The sequence below is a fragment of the Hydra vulgaris genome, chromosome 09 (genome assembly GCF_038396675.1).
Source record: "Hydra vulgaris chromosome 09, alternate assembly HydraT2T_AEP".
Taxonomy (NCBI): Eukaryota; Metazoa; Cnidaria; class Hydrozoa; order Anthoathecata; family Hydridae; genus Hydra; species Hydra vulgaris.
This window is the reverse complement of record NC_088928.1, coordinates 12,470,051-12,494,473: the sequence shown is the minus strand read 5'-3', so window position 1 is coordinate 12,494,473 and position 24,423 is coordinate 12,470,051. Positions and strand designations below refer to the sequence as shown.

At 29.9% G+C, this 24,423-nt stretch overlaps 3 protein-coding genes across 4 annotated transcripts; all 3 read right to left on the bottom strand.

Annotated features, from left to right (window-relative positions):
- Positions 1 to 267: 267 nt before the first annotated feature.
- On the bottom strand, positions 268 to 6,026 carry LOC105848480 (reticulon-3). 2 transcript variants are annotated; one of them, XM_065804758.1, is made up of 7 exons: positions 5,625 to 6,020; positions 4,699 to 4,925; positions 4,437 to 4,476; positions 4,260 to 4,358; positions 2,362 to 2,431; positions 2,055 to 2,160; positions 268 to 448 (listed from the first exon to the last, which is right to left on the bottom strand). In XM_065804758.1, the coding sequence occupies exons 2-7, from the start codon at positions 4,917 to 4,919 to the stop codon at positions 391 to 393; spliced, it is 594 nt and encodes a 197-aa protein (XP_065660830.1). In that variant the 5' UTR covers positions 4,920 to 4,925; positions 5,625 to 6,020; the 3' UTR covers positions 268 to 390. The 2 variants fall into 2 exon arrangements, with proteins under 2 accessions (XP_065660830.1, XP_065660831.1); XM_065804759.1 differs by lacking the exon at positions 4,260 to 4,358 and having other exon boundaries at positions 5,625 to 6,026.
- Positions 6,027 to 15,508: 9,482 nt separating this feature from the next.
- LOC136085277 (uncharacterized) lies at positions 15,509 to 16,531 on the bottom strand. The gene has a single exon (XM_065806568.1). It carries the CDS (start codon positions 16,529 to 16,531, stop codon positions 15,509 to 15,511), a length of 1,023 nt encoding a protein of 340 aa, XP_065662640.1.
- A 448-nt stretch (positions 16,532 to 16,979) lies between these two features.
- LOC136085276 (uncharacterized) lies at positions 16,980 to 17,354 on the bottom strand. Its single transcript, XM_065806567.1, has one exon. It carries the CDS (start codon positions 17,352 to 17,354, stop codon positions 16,980 to 16,982), a length of 375 nt encoding a protein of 124 aa, XP_065662639.1.
- Between the last annotated feature and the right edge of the window lie 7,069 nt (positions 17,355 to 24,423).

Below are 24,423 nucleotides of genomic sequence, written 5' to 3'. Positions count from 1 at the left end.
CAGAATTATGCTTTAAATAAGGGTGGAATGTAAGAAGCGAACTTGAGTCAAGTTCGACTTGAACTTTACATTGTAACCAATAGCGGCAGAGTATTTTTTTAGGGGAAAACCCATACTCTGCCGCTATTGGTTTTAATGTAAAGTTCAAGTCGAACTTGACTCAAGTTCGCTTCATGCATTCCACCCTAAATCTTAATTGAAAACATTTATTGGTAATTAAAAAAAAACAACATTTTATTGCTAAATAATTAATATAACAACATCATATTTGTTTAAAAAAATACTTTTGTATTATTTTCTATATTAAGTTCATTTATATTTATTTTGATACTAATAATAATTGTATAATAATAATAGACAAAATTATTAAAATCTTTTAAATTTATAAATTTAATTTTCTTTGTTAGCGTACTTCTTGCCAGCTTTTTCTGTAATAATTGTTGATATTCTAAATAGATAAGCATATACATGCATGCATACATACATACATACATACATACATACATACATACATACATACATACATACATACATACATACATACATACATACATACATACATACATACATACATACATACATACATACATACATACATACATACATACATACATACATACATACATACATACATACATACATATATATATGCACATATATATATATATATATATATATATATATATATATATATATATATATATATATATATATATATATATATATATATATATATATATATACACACACACACACACACACACACACACACATATATATATATATGAAAACATACACATACAAAGATATACATACATACATGTATATATATATATATATATATATATATATATATATATATATATATATATATATATATATATATATATATATATATATATACATATATTAAAAACTATTGTATCTTGACCTTTAATTTCTTGATTATTTTGTCTCGTGTTTTGAAGTTAAAGATTTGCTGTAACAGCAATATGGTGCAAAAACTGCGTAATTCCATTTTTGCAAATTTTTCAGGAGAAAGAAAAAACTAATTAATTTTGAAAATAGAGAACACATATTTAAAACCGAGCGCTCAATGACATTAGTAATGCTCAGATCAAAGTCGTTTTTGCACCAGCTGACAAAGCATTTTTTTATATACTTTATATAATCGGCTAAAAGTAATTTATACTGTTTTTGTAATTCAATTAAAATTTTTTTTTGGAGCTTTAGGAGTTTGGAAATGAGTTTTGGAACTAGTAAGAACTAACTCATGTTTCTTGTGTAAATTGTTGAAATAATAAACTGAAGCAAATCTATAGCTAAAAGCTATGATCATAAGTACTAACGCTAATTTGGTAAATATTTCATTAAATTTAAAAGCAATATGTTTTTATGTTTTTTCTTGAAAAAAAGTGTTTTATGTCAGTGATCCTATAAATAAAGCGGCCGTGGCGCAGTAGTTAAAGCACTTGTTTTAGAAGCAAGAGATCCAGTGCTCTGGGCATACTTTGCACCGTTGGTAATAAAAAAAGCATGATTTTCCTAATTAAATGCTCTTTTGCGGTGCTCTGTGACAAGACCGTTTGGTCTTCTTGGAGCACCTAAAATAAAAAAACAAAAAAATAATAATAAATAAGTACTTTAGGTACGCCATTTTTCTTTTTTTTTTCTTTTTTTTTTCTTTTTCTTCCTCTGCCCCCTCAGTGGAAGAAATAAAAAAGCGTTATTTACATCTATTAAAAATTTTATTTCAGTATAACGTTCTTTGCTAAAAAAAACACAGCAAATTTACTAATTCCTGCTGTTTCTGTTGACTTTAATTTCCTAATGTTGTCAATATTCTATTTATTATTGCTTTTTATGTGCAATAGATTTTTGGTTCCAAATTGAACCGGTAGGGACTAAACAAAAGTTTTGGTTTAAATCTTTTTTTATATAAGAATTTAGTTTTTTAATTGAGATAAAAGTTTAATTTTAAAAAGCAACAAAAATGAATCACCCTAATCATACATTTATAAAGTGGATGTTATGGAGTATATATGTAGATGTACCTGGTATATAGATTTTGACAACAGATTCTGAAAGATGTTGCTTTGTCACACAGTTCTTTTTCGTATCGTTTTAATAGTTTTGGTAAAAAAAATACTCCAATATAACCTAAAATTTAAATAAATTATTAAAAACAAATACAATATTTTAATAATGCTTAAAATGTTTTATGAAAACACCATGACAATGACGCTAACAATTCATTATTACAAAAATGGTAAAATTAGAACACTTGTTCAGACTTTCCAAGTTATAATTTGAATATAACTCACATAAGATTATTCGAAGATTAATGAGGGTATAACTCACATAAGAATATTAAAGTTAATCCGCTGAATTTTCTTCCTACATAATGGCATCCAAACAACACAACCAAAGCCTAGTATTTGAAAGAAAAAGTCTTAAAAAACAAAACAAAAACAAATTAAACAAATAAAAACAATTATCAAATGCATTAATTTACAAATTGCAAATACTAAGTAACAACTTGTTTAACGTAATTAAAAGAATTTAGTCGTTAAAATTATTGAATTAGTTTGAGAAAATATAACAGTTTTTCACTGTTTGAAATTTTTTGTATATGATTTTTATCCATAACAACATTACTCATAAAAGTTCAGATTTTATTATCATTCAAGATAATTGAATTAGTGAGAAGAAGAACAGTACTAGTCTATTTTTTGTTATTTGCACTTATTTTATAATTTCATTGAATTTATGTCGATCTCTCTATGTACTTCAAAAATAATACTAGTCCATCTTTCTTTTATTATTTTTTGTCATATATTTTTGCCAAACTATAACTGTTTAAAACTTAAAGTTGATTATCTCGAAATAAAAATATTGAACTAGTACTGTTTTTCTTTTCACCGATTCAATTTAGAAATTTCTAGATATAGAGAAATATGCCCTCCACTTCGAAACCCGTGTCGTCGGCCCTGTATCATACTGAATAAAGAATCGCATTCAACAAGAACACGTTTTAGCTTATCAATGTTACTATTTAATCTTCTTATGTTAATGTGTTTACCGAAAAATTAATTTATAAGGTTTTTAGTTCGCTTTTAGAAGTTTTTATTTCAAAGAAAGATAAACAAAAACTATTTCCGTTAAAAAAATTAACGCCAGAAAAGTCATTAAGTAAATTTGCCGATTTGAAAACATTAAAGTGTAGTTTTTTAAAATCTATTAAGTTAGTTATTATTTGTAAAACTTCGCGTGTTTATTTTCTAAAATCGCTACAATAAATTTTATCAAATTTAATTACAGCAAATTTACCTTCGGTGCGTAATCGTTTAACTTCTTTGCAAAGCTTATTACTTTCTAACATCATTTCCTTTACATAGACTTCGTTGATATAAATCCCGGCTCCTCTAAGTATGTACTGAGGTTAATATTTTATTTTTATCTTGATAGTTTAAAAGCTTTAACATAATTCTTGGTGTTTTACTATCTTTAACAGCACCAACGCGGTGTGCTCGTTCCACAATTACTGCACTTAATATATTTAGTTTTGTTTTTAAAATATACAGCCTTATTTACAGCCTTCTCAATATCACTCCGGTTTTCTACAGGGGTTTCTTTTACGTAATCGATAATTGAGCTGTTTCTTCTGGAGCGGTTCTCTAAGTCAATAGATTTTTTTTTAAACACAATTTCATTACCATATTTTGTTTTTATAAAGATAAATTCATCCTTTGTTTTTCTTCTTAAAAGTTTAAGCTGACCTTATTATTGAAGTGAAGTTTCATGATCTTTAAGTAATCTCTCCGTTTTTGCTAGTTTACTTTTTTTTTTTCTAGTTTGCTTGCGATAATTTTTTCAATATTTTTATTATCTATTTCCATTGTAAAATCGTAAAATTGTTATTCTCAAGAAAACACGTCTTACTCGTCTGGTGTCGCAAACGCAAAAAAAGCATACTTACACAAGGTATATTACACAAACCTCTCACGGTCAAAGGAAAAAAAAAACTTGCCTAAAATTTTTAGAACAATGCGACAAATATTTTAGAAATGCCAGCATTCTAAAATCATGACACAAAGATATTGCGCGATACGGAGTAAATAGGGTGAAGGGCAAAGGCTTTTTTTACCCTGAAGTATACCTACACCTACACATAAAAAAAAACTTGACATTAGTCAAAGTTATTTGAGCACACGATTATTTAATTTGCAAAAGTTTGATTGCATAAATGTTTGACTGACCTTTAGCGATGGGATAAATTCGTCGACAAATAAAATTCTTTTTATATATAGAATGGTAAGATTGACGCCATCACATATTCTTTGACTTATTAATTCAATCTGTAATACATTTTTTATAATAAAAAAACACTTTACAATAGATATAATGAAAACAATTTTAATAAAAAACAAGCATACTTTATCCTTTGATAAATTTAAATCTTTCTTTAACCAAATTCTAAATAATTAAAAATAATATATTTAGTAAATAGTTAATTTCTTATTTAATTAAAATAATACAACTATGTAAAGTATGATCCAAGAATAATTAATACTCTAAACGCGACGCTGGGCGTTATTTAGGTTCAGCTACACCCATTAATACTTATATAGCATCCGGATATTAAGTAAGATTAAATATTTATTTAGCATTTGCATATGTTATAAATTTTATACTTACTTAAAGGGATGCTCAAAGTTTTCCTTGAAAATCATGTTTAATATATAATAAATTATCCGCATTGCCATGGTTATAATTAGTGAAGGAATTGCAATACACGAGAGAACTTCTAAGACGCTGTAAAAATATAATGCTAGCAACACGATAAGACCAGATAAAAAGGTTGCCACAGTTTGCATCGCGTTTTTCCAGTATATAAGATCGTGAAAACTCAACGGCATTTTAATCTAAAATTTATAAAAGATAACTTAAACCATCAGTTTTAAAATACAAAATGACAGGATGAAGTATAGTAGTATTTCTAAATAAAGGATTTCGTTTCTTTTTTTAAAATGGATTAAAGACATTATTGCTAAAGAAAAGTTTTTGCATCTTTGAGAGCGATGATTTGGGGGGCGGCTTGTAACTACTTGATAAACTAATACTCACTTCATTTTATTGCGCAATAATGTAGTTTGATTGCTCAATAATGTAAATTAACCAAAAAATTTTATTAATTCTGTAATAATATAAATTAACAAAAATAAATAATCTAAATGAATCTTCTTTCTTAATGAATTGTTTCTTGATATTAATAAGTTTTTTTTTCCTATTTATCTTTTTGCTGCTTTCTTAATTTCTTTTTTTTATTTAAATTTTTAATTTGTAAAATATTTGAATATATGTAGATATTTACACACATACACACACACACACAAACACACACACACACACACACACACACACACACACACACATATATAAGTTTTTTTTCCTTTTTATCTTTTTGCTGCTTGTATATATATATATATATATATATATATATATATATATATATATATATATATATATATATATATATATATTTATATATATATATATGTATATATATATATATATATATATATATATATATATATATGTATATATATGTAAATATAAATGACCTTTTGTGTTAAGATTCTTTTTCCTCTTTAATATTAAAATTCGCTTGTCTTTGATGCATCTGATATACAAGGATAAACAATCTTGAAATATGCAAGAAGAAAATTTTGAATATTTAATATCAGCAGATGTTCAAAATCAAATAAAAATTATTTCAAAAATTAAAATCTTCCTTCGCTCAAAAAGTTTTAACTTTTTTTTTATCATCTTTATTTATCTGTTTAATTGATTGTATTGTTTCTAATTTCGCGACTAAAAAAAGGATTATTCAATAAAGATAATCAGCTATATGATAGTTCATTGTAGTGGATTCACGCCAAAAAAGAATGACTTCACGTTACATGCATAATTATAAGATGACAGTTAATCACATTTTTCATTTTGATTTAATTTTATGTAAATACTTTTGTTATTAAATGCTGAGTTTCACCATGTAAATCAAAATATTTAAAAAAATTTTAATCTATTATTCGTAAACTAAGTTTAACAAAACACGAAGATAAAACACATCCGGTTTATATTAACCAATAAAAAAAACTTAATTCAAAATAAAAAAACTCCATAACATTAGTAGCATAAATTATGTTTAGTTTGCATTACAAAACGAAGAATTACACGATAAACTCCTACTCCCCATGTTATGTCACTAAAATAAGAGTAAAAATGATGAAATACACGCAAAAAAGAATGTGTAATTGGGAATGAAGTTGCTCTTAATCAATAACTTTGTTTAAGTTGAATAGGTTTATAAAAGTTAACCCATACTTATATCTTCAGAAACGCTTCAGTAAATTCCAAATAAGTGCGCGATTCTTGGGCAACTGGAACCCGATTTACTAAAATAGTTTCAGTTTTGCAAGTTTTTAAAAAGTAATCATCACGAGCTTGTGTGTTATTACTTTTAAAGCAATTATGTTACAACTTCTGCAATCAATTTGTTACTTAAAAAATTTTTGTATTTATATAAATTTTTTAATGAATATAACAAGCAACTTTGTGAAAAAATTAGCTGTAGATTTTTAGAGATAAAAGAAATTTTTTCACAAACCTTTAACATTTTAACAGTTTTCATAACTGTATTTAGTATTTACACTGTTTATATAGTAATAAAACTTTTATCAATTGTTTTCTTTTTAAAGTTTCTCATGGCTTGTAGAAATATATTGTATTATTCTACTTAAAATCTAGTTTGTATTATATATATATATATATATATATATATATATATATATATATATATATATATATATATATATATATATATATATATATATATATATATATATATATATATATATATATATATATATATATATATATATATATATATATATATATATATATATATATATATATATATATATATATATATATATATATATATATATATATATATATATATATATATATATATATATATATATATATATATATGGGAGTAGGGCATCCAATACCAATATACCGAAAACCGGTATCCGAATGTTTTTCCAATACCGATACTGAGCTCTCAATACCGGTATATATCAGTATTGTTAATTTTCTTATTGGACAGAATTTTTTCGATGAGAATTCGTGCGTGTTTTGATACGGAGATTTTTAGAGAGTTATAAGCGTGAAAACATCACTGAAGAAAACTTTAATTATAAAAATGGTTAAAAAAAAGTCTTAGATGTAGAAAGCCTTTTTTAATATTTAGTTACGAAAGTATTAAATAATTGACATCTATATTTTGAAGTATTAAACTCTTTTAATAATTAGTTAAAATATCTAAGCGAGAAAATATCACTGAAGAGAACTTAGATCATCGAAATAAAAAAAGCCTTTTTTTGATAAAAAGTTTTTTTTTAATATTTAGTTACCTTTTTGTATTTATTTATTTTTAATTATATCATTAGATATTTTTTGGAGAGAATATTATTTTTTCACTTTGTTTTTTGCTGTTATCAGTGTCATGTAGAAAATAAAAGTACGGGAACGGAAATTTTATTTTCTACATGATACTGACAGCAACATCTCTATATAATATAGATGTAGTTATGTTTTTGTATTTATATAATATAGAGATGTTGTTATGTTTTTTTCATATAACAAAATTATATTAAGACTCTGAGTGGACTCCATGCACATTTAAGGACATCTTACCAAATAAATTTATTGAAACCTTATCCAGTTAAAGTTTAAACTTTGTCATCTACTGCTGGTGTTTCCACTACACCTGATTTGCAACTCGCTAGACCCAGAAATGAAATTTCAACTTATATTAAGAAAACCGAAGACTAAAATACGCTGCCGAATGTTTTAGCTAAAATGACGGCCATCGATGGCTTGCCCTTCAGAGTTTATATAACATCCAATGAGATAAGAAAATCACTGATGGCTCTAGGTTTCGACGTGCCAAAATATTCCGAATCCATTTGCCGAAAAGTTATGAAATATGCTACTAAAATTCAAAACTCAATAATAAAAGAATTGCCTGAACTTCAACAACAAGGAAACCGATGTAGCCTTACATTTGACGAATGGGCTTCTGTAAAAAATAAATGTTATTTGAACATTAATGTTCATTCTTAAAATAGATTGCAGAACTTGGGTTTAGCACGAGTTAATTGACATTTCCCAGCAGAAATGTGTTTTAATGCAATTGACAATCTACTGAAAGAAAACAAATTAAAAATTGATCGCGATATCGTCCGCATTATCACTGATGGTGCTTCGGTTATAAAGTAAATGGGACAAATAATGTCCATCGACCAATAACTTTGTCTAACCCATGGAATCCAATTGGCTGTGGTTGACGTCTCGTATAAAACAACAGTCGTGGACTCATCAGATGATTATTTTGAATCTGATGAAGATAGCGCTGGTGAGATTTAAGATGAATATAATGAAGACCATTTAGACGGATTAAGGATTTTTCAAAGCTCACCAAATTCAAATGAACTTGCATATAATTTAGCCCCATTGCTAAGCAAAGTTAAAAAAGTTGTAAAGCTGTTTAGACAATCACCGACAATAAATGAAATCCTTCAAGTTTATGTAAAAACTGAACATGGTAAAGAACTGTCAATAATATTAGATAATAAGACTAAATGGAACATCTTACTTTTTATGGTAGAGCGTTTTTATAAATAAAAAAATTCCATTTAAAAAGCCCTGACTGACGTAAATTCAGCTATTAACTTTACGAAATTTGAATTAGAACTGATATTATCAACAGTTCCTGTTACTAGAAGTGATATTGGCAGTAAAGGCTTTATGTCGGAGAGGTGCTAATCTTATATCATCTGATACTACCTTGGCATTTATCCTACAAAACTTGGGCGATGAACAATTAATATAAATGCCTCCTTAATTATAAGAATAAAAGAAAGACGCACAAATTTATCTTATCTCATACAATATCTTCATAAAAGAGATCAAATCTAAAATAATTTTTGGTTCAAATATCAATTTTGATCGGTTAACTAAAACTGCTTTGGTAAATTTAATTGGGCATCTTATCCAGCGGTTCTCACCCGTCCAAGCTTAAACTGCAGCATTGCCATCCGAAACAGATGATTACGAAGATACATTAATGTGCGAAGACGAATCTTTGAGCTTGACATTACGGGAGTAGCTGGACATGGTCATAAATAATGAGATGAAAATGAAAACAGAACCAAAAACAAATCGAAATATTAACGATTTGACTTAAAAGATACGAAAAGAAATTTCTATATTTAAGGAAGACGGTACACGTGGTACCAACCTGAAGTTGGTATACGATTATATTTTAGCTATTCCCCCAATGAGCGTAGAAGCTGAACGGGCTTTCTTTTTATCGAGAATGTTATGTACGGAAATTCGATCACCTTTAAATGACGAAATTTTAAATAAGTTATGTTTTTTGTGGGCTTATTTCAATCATAAATATTTTTTTTTTTTTATGTTTTTTCAAATGAAATAATTTTTTATACTATTTTAACTTAAACAATAAAGTTTTGCAACCGTTTGTTTGTTGCTTTTGAGTTTCAATTAATGTTTTTTTGAATATTTGTAAATACCGGTATACCGGTTTTCACTAAATCTAATACCGAAAAACCGGTATTTACTTTTTGGTCCGGTATTGGAAGCCCTATAAATAAGGGAGACCATACAAACATGATTCTTCCTACGTATAATTATAGGCTGAAGCCGAGCAAAATATGCAAAAACCTTTAAGGAGAAACTAATAATAAGCAGTTATTAAACGTCCACTGGGAATTGGAAACAAATTTAGAGAAAATAAAGGATAATAGAAGATAATAGAAAAATTGACTCGACCAAGAACAATTGTTTTAAATTAGAAATTTATAAAAACTACGAAAAATTTTTTTTAAAATGCTGAAAAGTAAAGGGATTTTTATAATCAAGATTTTTTGAAGAGTACACTTCAAATACATTGAAATATAATCGAATAAATAATGAACGAAATAAAAGCGAACGAAAACCTGGAAATTTTAGTAATAAGTAAATCTTAAAGAGGTTAATTGGAGTATAAGTATAAGTAATATAATGTATTATTTATACTATCTTTAATATATGTATTATATATTATACCATATACTATTGTATATTATTATATTATAAATTATAAAAGAACGAAATAAAAGCGAACGAAAACCTGGAAATTTTAGTAATAAGTAAATCTTAAAAAGGTTAATTGGAGTATAAGTATACGTAATATGATATATTATTTATACTATCTTTAATATATGTATTATATATTATACCATATACTATTGTATATTATTATATTATAAATTATCTATTATAAAAAAATAATAAAACTTTACATTTATTATATATTTATTTATATTTATATATATTTATATTATTATCTTTTATATATTTATATAACTTTTTCCTTTTTTTTCAATTTTTTTTTTGTGCCGTTTAAATTTATTCAAGCCGTTAAACATCATAAATACAAACAGTAGGTGCAAGAAGAAGCCATAATTTGTCTTATCACCAAGCTCCTTAATCTATAATTATCTACCGTAATATAAAATATTACGGTATAATATAATATAATTTACTGTTACCTTATATACCGTTACCTTATATATCGTAATATAATTAACCTTTATTACTATTTTAGTATTACCTTTATTATTATCGTTACCTTATATAACGTAATATAATTAACCTTATATAAAATACCTTATCTACCGTAAATATAAAATAACAAATATTAAAAAATCGTAACACTATATAATATAAAACGTTTTTATAAAGACTTTAGGTAAAAATTATAGGTCTTATAGGACCTATAATTTATATATATATGACCTATTATATGATATTATATTATACCTATTATATTATATATAACAGTTAGTTTTTCATATAAATATAATATTGTACTGTACCAAGCAAAGTTTGCGTAATTAAGATGACAATGAATGAACAACAAATATCAAATTTTAAGTAAATTGGGTTTAAAATAGGTTTTGGTCTACAAAGGAGGCCAATGTTCTTTGAAATTTTATTTTCGAGGTTATGTATGTGGTCTCTCCACGTCACTTTTTTGTCAAAAGTACGCGGAGAATTTTTAATTTTTTCTTTTTATGTCTTGATTGGCAATACAAATTTTTGGACGTTTTAAAGGAACTTTATTTCGACGGTAAAAAGTATATTTTGTTTTAGTTACATTTAATAATTATTTGTTTGCATTAAACCATTATGTAGGATTAGCTCTTTGTTTGCTGACTTAAACAGAATATTTATATCATTATATGCATAAAGTAGATTTGTGTCATCTGCAAATAAAGTTGTATCTAGTTCTATAACTTTGATATTTATACCTAGTATTCAAAGGTATTCAAATAAATGGTTTTTGTTGTAATTACTACTTGATAGTTGGAACAGTTGTTCAAATCTTATCCAGTCAACTTTCAAAAAAGTAATCCATTTTGATTACAGCTTACAAAGGTTTCAAACTGCATTTCAAAATTTTCCTTTTTCAACGCAAAGGCGCCATTTAACTTGTCGCTGGAATAATTGTACAATGAAGACTGTATACCTTTTTTAATGATTTTCGGCTTTGTTCTCCCTCCATTCTAATATACCTCTTTAGTTAGTTTGTTGGAAAAACTATATGTTAGATTGATAGACAAAATAGCTTCATGCATGTTTAAAACGTGTTTTAAAAAATAAAAGCTTTTTAGTTTTCGATTATTATTATTTATTTTTTTTTTATTATGCTTAGTAAAATAACTTTATAAAATTGCGAGTCTTTTTTATAAAATGCCGTAAATTTTGTATTTATTATATATAAATATATATATATATATATATATATATATATATATATATATATATATATATATATATATATATATATATATATATATATATATATATATATATATATACATATATATAAGATCTGACGTCTTTATTTTTGTCGTATTTGAGCAAATCTAAATACATATTGCCCGCAAAGTAAATGCGTTTGCCACAACTCTTCTATAATTAAGCTTTTAACTTGTTTGTTAAATGCTTTTTTTATAACCAGAAGGCGGTCTGTATATGACATGGACAACCGAGTTTTTGCAAGTTTTGTTTATAGTCTCAATTAATAATAATTAAAATCATGTGTAATAGCAAAATATTTTTTACTTATTTTGAAATCTAGAGAGTTCTAAATAAAAAATGAAAAACTCTTCTAATGTTTTTTCAAAGTCTCTAATTTGATAAAGTACTTTAAAACTCTTAAGTTGAAAATTAGAATTGTTTACAATTTCCTTGTTTGAGTTTACGGTCAGAAACATGATCTAAAATTAAATTTTGACGCAAAGCAAAAATTTTTAACTTTCTTAAAATTTTTTGAATGCTCCTAATATTTTAAAAATGCTGTTGCATGAACTAAATCACGATTTTAAAATAATTTATCGGACAGAAGTTTAATATGAAAATAACGAACAAAATTCTCAATTGAAATGTGGAGAATTTATATAAGAACAAAAATGCTAAAGCCTCCGGTGGAGGCTTTAGTATTTTTATTCATAGGTCTAAAAATTATGTTTTACGTAATGACATCTGTTATAATGAAAAAGGCTGTGAGTCATTATATGTAAAAATAATAAACCACAAAACTAAAAACATTATTGTTCATACTACGTATAAAAAAAAACCCTGCTGGCAATTAAAAAAATTTTAATTCACACTTTCCTCGCCGTAGTAAACAAAACACGCTTGCGTTTTAGGAGACCACAGTTTAGGTATTTTAAAGCAAACTTAGAAAAAAATTTTAAATATTTTGTTAATACACTTTCTACCACTCCAACCAATCCAACATCTTCTTTTCTGTTTGAAATTATAATAACAAACAATTTTGTTTACAGTTGCTATAAAACAGTTATAATAAAGACTAATATGACTGAAAATTTACCAATATTTTTGAGCACAAACAGTATTACAACTGGAAATAATCTACTCTCAAATTATACTATTTACAAGCGACAATTCAATTAAAGCTTTGTATTACTATTTCGCAACCTTCTAATTAAAGTCGACAATGGGAATAATATAGCGACAGTATAGCGTTTCCTGAAAAAATAAATTATAAATTGATAATCACTTCTTAATCGCTGGATAACGAAAGATTAATAAATTCACTAGAAAAAAATAAAGACTCGATGAGAAATTTCAACAAAATAAATATTATCATGACGTATAACAAAAAATATATATATAACTTTTGTTTTTTAAAGAAACAAACAACTATTATGATAAAAAAAAAGAAAAAATAACAATTTTACATTAAAAAAATCTCAAAGCAAATGCATAAAAAACATGGAGTACAATAAAAAAGTTAGTGGCAAAAATAAAAGTACTGACGCGTTGCCAAAAAAGTTTGTAATCACGGTAGTTCAATATGTGAAAACAAAATTACAGCCAAGAAATTAAACAGTTTTTTAGCAGCAAATATCTCATTGAGTTCTCCAGCATTTGGTTGTTAGCTAAAAGCTTCCAACAAATATATGAATGATTTCAAAATAGAAATAATAAAGTCTAAGTCAAAAAAATTCCAAGAGTCTAGGTATGAGTCCGAGTTCTGAAAAAATTTGTGTGAGTATCGGAAAACATTTCTATGCCATAATTGAACCAGCTTTATTACATAATTTTGATTTGCTACTGAAAACAGGTAAAGTTCCGGCATATTAAAAATTGTAAGAGTAACACTAGTTTTTGAATCCATAGACGAATCCAAACCTTTTAATCAGCTTTATCAGTTTTATAACGTTTTTATTGTTTTTAGTTTTAACCTGGTTTGTGAACAAATAGAGAGGATAATGTACATTTCAGTTTCGATTCCAATTAAATTATTATATATCCTATTATTAGGATATATAATAATTTAACTGGAGTCGACTTTACAGTAAAAAGTTTTGTTTTAAAAAAAATCAGTTAACTAACCATGCAGTAGTTAGTAACTTATATGACTAATGCATTCAGTATTGGCTGTTTTACATTTGAGATTTTTACTGATTTGTCTAAAGCAAATGACACCATAAATCACTTCCTAGCCGGCACATCAAGTTTCACCTTTGGAATTAAAACCTGTAAAGACACACGTTTGTTACGATCCAAGCATAAACCAAAGCACATTTATTTCACGTTTATTTTACTTAAGTTTAAGACGTGATTATTTGAGGTTTTAATATCAAACTTTTTTGTCGCAGGTTTTTATTACTGGTTTCAATTTCCTTATGGAAGTTTAGTATAACATAAAACTTACTTTTTATATAATACTTCGTTATAGAGGGTTTTAAACACGCAACAAAAACCATTAGTAACTTTTTCTGAGTTGTACCGACTGGGTTTATTCTTATTAAAAAACTCAAGAATTTTTGAATAAAAATTGAAAGTTTTGTTTTGGTTTATAAATAATACATAAAAAGTAATACATTTATCACAAAACAACCCGGCAGAATTTGCTTAGACTTTTTTATTATCTCCCGGTCGACAAAACTCAGAAAAAAGTTACGCTTTGTTTCTTCTGCATGTTTAAAACCTTCTAACATGTGCACAAAACTTATACACGTGCCAAGAATGGTTTCCATTCCGTGAAATTAACTATTACTACTTACCAAAAACACCAGTCAAAATATAAATGATTTCACCGGAAACGTAGTATTAATTTTTACTAATTTCCGTAAGAAATGCGAGACCAATGATGAAGGCATGCAACATTTAAATTTATATAAAAAAAATTTCTGTTGTTGTAAGTAAAAAAATCTTATAAAATATTTAATAGCTTGTTATAAAATCTTATAAATTTTTTAACCCCGTAAAATTGAGTGGGTTCAAACTTGTCATAATTTTTGAACGCTAAGAGATTATTGTATAAAATTTAAAATTTAGCGATGAATATAAATTTATTGCAGAATAGTACATAAAATAATTACCAACTTTTTGCTCTTACGTTTGGGGCATTTGTGACCAAAATTTTAGGGCTTTTTTGGTCTCAGGCTTTAATCATTGGAATTTCTTGTAAAGCATCATTGTTTTAAATAAGTATAAACATATAAATGTTTGGAGTTTGTTCTGTGTCTGGAAGTTAGCTCAAACATCAAAAAGTGCTGGATCCGCCCCTGATAATATATTAATTATGAAATTAATATGATTTTTTATTTTTATAATATATTGGAATATATAAAATGATACTAGCTGGATTACCCGGCGCTTCGCGCGGGTTTCTGTCACACTTAAACTTGACCAAATTTATTTTTTTCAAATTTAATTGTGTTTAATGTGAGTTAAGTTGTTTCAATTTAAGTAAATGAAATCTCTTATTTATTCTGAACAGAAACATATGAAAGTTAACAAAGTTACTAAATACTACAGGTACAGTCTGTTGTTACTGGAGGGCATTCTGATACACAACGTTGACTGTTTTATTTTCTAGAGCAAGTATGTAGAGATTTTGAGGTGATCCGACTCTTGAACAGGCCACATAGAGTTGGCCATGAGAAAAGCATGGTTTTTCTAGGTTGATGCCAACAACCTGCAAAGACTGACACTGTGACTTGTTTATAGTCATTGGAAAAGAGATTCGGACTGGAAACTGCAGGCGCTTAAAGTGCAGAGGAGGATTCTTGTCATCGTGAATAAGTGGGATTCTTGGAATAAAGACATCTTCACCTTTTGCACAACCTGCTAGAATTGTAGCTTCAATTACATGTGGCATGCACTTTTTGATGCCAAGTTGAGTTCCATTGCACAGTTTTGGTGCATCCAAGTTGCGTAAAAGAATAATTGGTGTGCCGACTTTAAGTTTAACTTTGTGGGATGGCGTCAAAAATGCGGTAGATTTTTTGAAGGAATTCAAAAAATCTACCGCATCGTCCATGTCAGTTGTGGTGTCAACTGAGGTGTAGGTATGCACCTGCCCCGGAATCTCATTGATCATGTTGGCATTAATTGCATTGACAGCTCTGTTTGTTGGTGCCAAAATTGCTCTTTCACACAGCCAGGCATAGTACGAATTCGGACCATCAGCATACTTTCTTTGAATGTCTAGGAAAACCTTGTTCTTTAACTCAAGTAATGATTTAACCATGTTGAAATAATTAGCAGGAAAACCAATTCTTCCATCTTGATCAGGTTGTACCCTGCCTTTACCAAGCATTAGTAGCAATCTTGAAAATTCCAGTGCAGAAGGATCACCTGAGACTCGAGCTCGCATGTTTGTGGTAAGGACCCTCCGTTTTACATCAGGCCATAATGTAGAAGATGCTTTGAGACATGCATTAATTGCATCAGCAGCCGTTCCTCGTGGTATGATTGACAAAGTTTGCCGAAAATTACCAGCAAGTGAAAACAATACTCTACTCATATCCCTTTCATTTCCCCGACAATCCTTGAGTGTGTCATGTACCATGCTTGTGCATCATTGTTACCTTATCCCAAATTATTAGCTTGCACTTTCAGAAAACATCACCCAAGGCAGACTCGGCATTAATTCTGCACACTGGTGCCTTATCACAATTCAGATCAAGAGGTAACTTGAATGTAGAGTGCGCTGTTCGACCACCTTTTAGCAGTGTAGCTGCTATACCCGATGAAGCAGTGGCAAGTGCAATGTCACCATTACTCCTGACTTTGGCCAATAGCAGGTTCATCAGAGTTGTCTTTCTAGTTCCTCCAGGTGCATCAAGAAAGTACAAACCTCCATTGCTTTGATCGATTTCTTGTAACAGTTCTTGGTAAACTGCTTGCTGCTCTGCTACATTGTTGACTTTTGGCTCATTTTCAGACACACATCGCCTCATCTCGTCCAAGTTAAATGTTTCTTGCAGGAATTCATGACTAACTTGTTGTGGGCCATGTCATTGTGGTGATTGGACATGGAAGTCTGGAAGATGCAAGCCAGTCATTTGCAAAACCTTGTCCTCCAGGAGAATTAAGGCCTGGTTGTACATTGCCGGTGTATATTGTAATAGGCAATCAATGAGTTGTCTTTGTGCTTGGAAGAGGATATCCTCAGCCATCCAATTCTTGTATTGATCCCAGAGGACCTTTGGTTCAGATGGGTGACAGCATTTAGTAACAATGGCAAAGAGTTCACGAATTTTTAATGATGATTGACAAACAACCGCTTCTTCAAGACAATCATGCCAGTGTTGGTCATCTTCAAGTAACCCACGCCACAAACATGCCTCTTGATATGACTGACATAGTACTCCGTCTACTGTCTTCAACATCTCGAAGGATGTTGGACCTCAAACTGTGAACAGGATCAAACGCAAATGATAACACTCAGAGAAGTTGGGGTGAACCGTGTTAAACCCTTCCAATGGCTGGAGACATGAAGATATCTTGCTCTGGATCTCTTGTACCTTTTCGTCGACGCTGCCATCTCTTTGCAGGAGTCCATGTGTAGTATTTCGGCACCTCAAAATACAGTAAAGTCTGTGTAAATTCGTCATGTCGACGAAGTTCAAAAAATGCAGTCAAAGTTGTCCGAGGTGGAGCTTCAGCCTGTTGAGCTATGTTGTCTTGCCGAAAATAAACTCGCTGACCATTCTCCAGGTAAACATGGAGATGTTGAACAGTTGGGAAATGTTTGTAAGTTGGGAATCAAAGAATCCGCCACACTGCTTTTTTTTACTGGTGTAACGACCATGTTGATATTGTTGCACCTTATCCTGGACTGCCAACCTCGTGTTATCAATATCACTGCCTGGTCTGAACCTTTGTAGACATACTTGCAAATGTACTTAAATGCTGAGACAGAACTGCAGCTCTCCACATTAATATGAGCATCAAACATCTTGCAAAGAAGTGGTGAGTGGGGAACCACCCAACGGTTGTCAATCAGAGCATTCACCATGCCTATAACCTGTTGACCAGGTTGGACTTTATAACCTTGAACTGACTTGGTAAAGCTATGTCCTCCTTGTCCCGGAGGTCCTCGACGATAAAGTAGATACCCATTATTGTCGGTTTGCGTTTGCATTAAAAATTGCCGTGGATACTTTTTCCCACACCAAATGTTGTCATGCATCCAGAATTTGGATAACCTGGACCACATGGACCGTGAATCAACTGCTTGCAGACAGATGTAAACAGTTGTGGATCAGCATCTTTGTCGGAATCTCAGCACTGATTATCGAGTCAATTTGGTCCGGTCGAATCTTCTCCTTCAGCCACAACAGGAAGTGTGCATGGGGCAGCCCACGTTTTTGCCACTCTATAGTGTAGCACCAGCACTGTGGCTTACCAAAAACCCAACCTTTTGTGATCACATCCATCAGCCGAATCAGTTTCTGAATGAAGACTCGAGCAACCAAATCATGCCGTGTGGTGCTTTCTTGATTAGGATACTGTAGTGTCTTTATTTCTGGCCATGCTGGATTCCAGGTGAAGGTGATGAGTCAAAACCTGATGAGTCAAGTCCCCGAAAGCTATCAGCCAGTTGGTAATCCCAGGAGCACTGCTTCGAATCATTAGGATGGATGCATAGAAATCCATGCAGGAAACTGTCTTGCGTGGGTCAGGATCGCCTCGGATGATCTGTGGTATGAAGAAATGGTAACCAACTTGGCCATTCAAAAAAACCAATGGTTTTTTATGAACGGTACTGTAGAGGATCATATAGCTGGTGGAATTCATCAATTCGGCTTATTGTGTTGTCATGTTTCCTTATAACAATGTCCCGTCGCTTAGCATTTTGGTCACCCAAAATAATCTTCATTTACCGTTGGGGCATTAAAAGTACCAGGGTGGCTGCCTCGGGGTGCCTTATCTGCATGTATGACCAGTCGGCAATCATTATTAGGCATACAATTTGCAGCAGTTATAAATAACTGAACACATGAGTTGTGTTGCATGAACAAATTCAGGAATACTTGAACAATATTCAAGCGCAAAGTGTAGCCATTCCTGTTTGCCTTATTGTGTCGAAAATTGGCCTGCACTGTACTGTCACCCAAAAAATACACCTGGAGGAACCCAGGAGTTGTTGTTTGATGGTTGTTGTTTTGAGGAGGCAACAGTGAACCAATTAAATGGTACACTTAGCCCTAAACTTTGAATGTTGGCATGTATCCTTCCTCTCGAATTTGTTGGTAACATCCAAAAGATGTCATTTGGAAACAATTATTGTAGAGGCGAATATGGCGCAGAAATTCTGTAGAGATAGGTGAGGACCCATCTAAAAGTGACCTAAGTTCAACTGGTGGTTGTGGTTGTCTTGAACCTGAACCTTGCCACTTTTACAACAAATCCCTGGTGGTTCCTTTTCGAATCGAAAAAAATCACAGTAAGTGCAAAGTTTATCAATGTTGCTGTTGTTCAGGGGCCTCAGCTGCTCGTAGATCATCCTGCCGTAGTTGTTGGGAATGCAGCCGAGCCTGAGTTTGTGCATCTGTCTCAGCTGCTCTCCTGTCACGCTGGGTTTGGTCCTGTGTTCTTCTTCAGTTTGAGAAGCTCGAAATGAAGCCATGTAATGTGCAGCAGGTTACCTCCTACCAAATGCAGGATTTTTCTTTGGTGGCATGATGACAAATCTGAACAAAATTGGTGAATCAGTTGAGCTTGTAAAAGAATTCAGTGAAAACAGTAACTTACCGATGACCAAAATGTGAAAAAGTTGTTTCAAAGGCAGTGGAGTGGTGTTGTAATGATGTCAGAAATCCAAATTGGTGATGGGATTACTTACAACTGTCCAACCTGAATAAAATAGGTGAATCAGATGGGTCTGCAGAACAGATTGTCAAAAGAGTTGCTTACCAATGACCAAAAGGTGAAAGAGTTGTTCTAAAGGCAGTGAAGTGGTGTTGCAGTATACCTGAAGTCCAAAATGGTGGTAATATCATTTGAAAGATGCTTAGGAAACATTAGGATTGAATTCAGACTTGAATGTTTACAATGCGGAAGTTCGCGGAAAATCGCGCTAAAAATTGCGATTGAAAATGGCGGGAAAATTTGAAAATGCTTTTTTGAGAAAAAAAAATGATATCGCTTTTTTTTGTCACTTTTAGGGGCTGTGGTGTTTTTATAGGGTTAAACAGGCCATTTCTAGGTGATTTGCTTGATGAAATTTGTCTCTATCATGCATCGTTTCTGAGATACATGGTGGGGATGCCCTTCTTGCACTACATAAGGGTCTTGAAGGAGGGGCTACTGGTGGCCCAAATCTGACCAAAACCACCGCTCAGGCCTAGTTCGTGCCTGTGCCAAGTTTGGTATTGATTGGTCCAGAGGTGTTGACGCCTATACCTAACATCAAACATACAAACATTGTCTTTTATATAGAGAGAGATAATTTATTTATTATGCGACTTTTTTTTAATCATGATTGGCATTCGGTATTCACCTGAATAGCTTGCAATATTCAACCAAATACCGAATAGTAAATTTAGTGCCGAACATACCAATAATCGAATGTACAGATATACGAACATACCGAATATCAAATAGTTAATAAAAAAAGAAATGCAAATTAAAAGAAACCAAAAATGAAAAAAAAAACCTTTATTAGAAATCATATTTTTATAAATTTATCATATTAAGTATTAATGATTTTACATATTCATTTGATCAGAATCATAATAACATTTTATTTAATTTTGAATATTGATCATTTAAAATTTCTTGCATATATACTAGATATTTTTAATGATAAATCTTTTTTTTAATACTTGTTAAATTAAATACGCCAACAAAACTAGTGCTTAAGTGGCTTCACTGTCTTATTTTGTTGCTGCTATAACATTTTGTAATAAATTTTTTTCATTGGTCGATTGATGTTTGGAATCTCACACCATCAATCGTCCGATGATAAAACAAGATAAATGTTTAAAGTATATTGCAACATTTTGATAAAGCTTAATGGTACCTTTTCAATGTTTAAAAGGTGGTCTCATACTTTTTGGATTTAACCCAGCTGGCGCATCTAGTTTTACTTTCGAAATTAAAACCCGTCGGGTTTTACATATGAATTGCGACAAATGCGTGTCGACACGTATTTGTCACAAGCCATATGTAAAAAAAGCACCTTGATTTTGCGGGCAGTTTCACAAGTGTTTTATAAAGTTTTAAACTCAATTTTAAAATGTTCTGTGCTTTTATTACTGGTTTCACATTCATAACGGAAACTTGGTACAGTATTACACTTTATTTCCATATCGGTGAAACCATTAATAAAAAGATTTAATAAAAAAATTGATTTCATGAAAATGAAATCCTATTTTTGACACGTGTTATTCTTTTGATTTTCAGAGGGTTTTAAACATGCAACAGTAACTATGCGTAACCTTAAACGGAGTTGTGCTTGCTGGAAAGCCTTGCCCCTTTTTTTTCTCCTTTTGCGCACAATACCATCCAATTTAAACAAACTCATTTTTGTTTTATTTGATCATAACACTAGTTGCCACTGCTCAGGAGTTCATAATGGTATATAGTATATATGCTTTATACTTTTATGGACAATAGTATATAAATGTTATATTTATATACTATAGTCCATAATAGCATAAAGTATATATATATAGTATATAACAGTATAATATTTAAAATATAGTATATTTGCTTTAAATGTATACATATATAACGGAATAAAACACATACTGAAACTTTTTAGTCCCTGTGTAATAAGGTTAAAAAATTTACATCAAGAGGTAATCCACTATTATTCAGGGTGGTACCCCTCATAGCTCGTGATTATAGGTAATCCAATGTTATTCAGGGTGGTATCCCTCTTATTAGTATACAGAATAATATTATTCAAGGCGAAGGTATTATCAATGGCAAAAGAAAAAGAAAAGGAATTTGAATGCAATCCAATATCTGCACTAACAAACTGGCCGAAAATGGCTGGTCAATCATCAGAAGCAACTACTAGACATGACAGTTGAATTCAGTCACTCGCAGTAACAATTAAATTTCTCACAAAGAAAATATCAACTCTTGAATGGACAATGTCGCTCTTAAACTTAAATTACAACAAATTAAAGAGTATCAAATAACAACAACTGCTTTACAAACGTACTAAACAAAATTATAAGATGCAAGCAACTAAAGCAACTCGCGCAGTCTGTTATGGTCTTCCTTGCACAAAAAGTCACAATAATGACAAAGCTGCTGTTAAAGGTGTTATTGAGGCCATTAAAACAGGTTCCACTCACAAAATAGCCCATAAGCTTCCAGCAAATATAAGCGCTCAAAAGGACTCGGTAGCTATTTAACCGATTGTTGTCCAATTTGAAGACATGGAAACTAGAAATTGTATAGTAGCTTCGGAAAAAAATCTATCAAAAATTGAAAATTACAGAAACAAACTTTTTATCAGTCCAAACAGAACTCTTTCTGAGGTTGATACTTTTAACAAGCTTGATAAAAACAGGAAAAAGTACAATGACGCTCTAAAGACAAATAATTGCACTCAATCAGCCTTTCAATTTGTTATCCGAGGAGGGAGGCTCAAATGCATCAACACACAAAAAGCTATGAATATAAACAGTACTGAGAAAAACTCGTTTGGTGATTGGAAAGAAGCTTGTGCAGCTGCAGGATTATTTATTCATTTAGTCTGAACAATTAGCAAATCAATTAGCACATACGTTGGCACCAAACAAAAAATAATCTTCATCAGAATAAATCAAAATCTCTCCATTGCTTCTATACCAATGCAACTTCACTCAATAAAGACAAATTTACTGAACTCCAATTATTAGCTGAACAAAACAAATATGATCTAATTTGTATAACTGAAACTTGGTTCGCTTCTACTTCTGCACCATCAATCAGTAACAATATGCTATTTAGGAAAGATAGAATCAGTTATGGAGGTGGTGTAGCACTTTATGTTTAAATTGCTACACAACCTCCATATGATATAATGGCAAGTGAACTAGATAATTCGCATAACATGAATAAAACAAGACCTCGATATTTTTTCTCAAAATAAAATAACTATGGGTTCAATTGTTGATTCAATATTAGTTTAAGCCTGCAAACTACTTTTTTAAATTATAAAACATTTTATTTGACTTAATATACTAAATATTATTTGCTATATAATACATTACAGCAGCAACCTACAAACAAAAAAACCCGTCGATGTTCATTTCGCAAATGCTACTTACGAAATGTAGCCTTTCGCAAGTTGAATTACGATACAAAACTATTTTGCTACATACGAAAGTAGTGCTTAAGGAAGTCGCACTTGCGAAACAAACTCTTTCGCTAAACGACGTGTCGAAGTCGATAAAAAAATTTTGTTGGTCAAACGGATAAAATTGTGAAAAATAAAATTTTTTTATACCAAAATATTTATAATAAAATTTTATTTTCAGTATTGCAACATATGAACATTTTAAGGTTTTATTTATTAAAATAATGATAAAAAACCAAATTTCCTTCGAAACGAAACTCTTTCGCACCGCAACTTGTGAAATAGTTCTTATCGGAAAAAAACTTACGGAACGCGGCATAATAAATATATTTAATTACGTTTTATGAATCAAATACGTATAATTAACTAGGTAATTAAAATACTAATTTTTTATATGATATTGATAAGTTTCAGTTTTAAACTTCTATAAAAGAATCAAGACTTTCATAAAATCTACTTTTTAGAATGTCATTTAATGAATAAGAATTAAATAATAAAGATAACTTGAACAACGTTAACATACAAATGCAATTGCGAAATCGGGAAACAATTGCTTTGTTGAAACCAAAAAAAGACCTAATTTAAGTGATGAATGCTGAAACTTAACTATATGATAAAATGCCTAAAAATAGCTCTTACTTGTTTTCAAATAGTATAATTTTATGCTTAGTCAGTTTCAGTTTTTTTATTTTTGAGGTGCTCTATTATATGAGCTTTTGCTTTTATTAACTCAATAACAACAAGTAAATTGAAAAAAATTTTAAACACATCCTTGAATAAACACATCAATGATTTTTTCTTAAATGTTTTCTTTAATAAAAAAATAAAAAAAGTTGCTGTTTCGGATAGCAGTAAGAAATTAGTTGCAAGATTTTGTGGCAATAAAACGGGCACGTACAATGCGACCTTTCTCCGGGTCTTCGCCTCTTGAAAAAATTTTAACATAGAAGCTCACCAAGACTATACAAACGCTGAAAGATTCAGAGCTGTGGCTAATCTGAGAGGTAGTGATAAATTAGTTGCAAGGTTCAGTAAGAACTGACAACGGCCAAACAACACTTAAAGTTCAACTAAAATTTGTAATGGAATCCAATATTTCACTAAGTTTTATATATGAGAATATAAATAGTACACCTCTATTTCTGCTTAGCCAA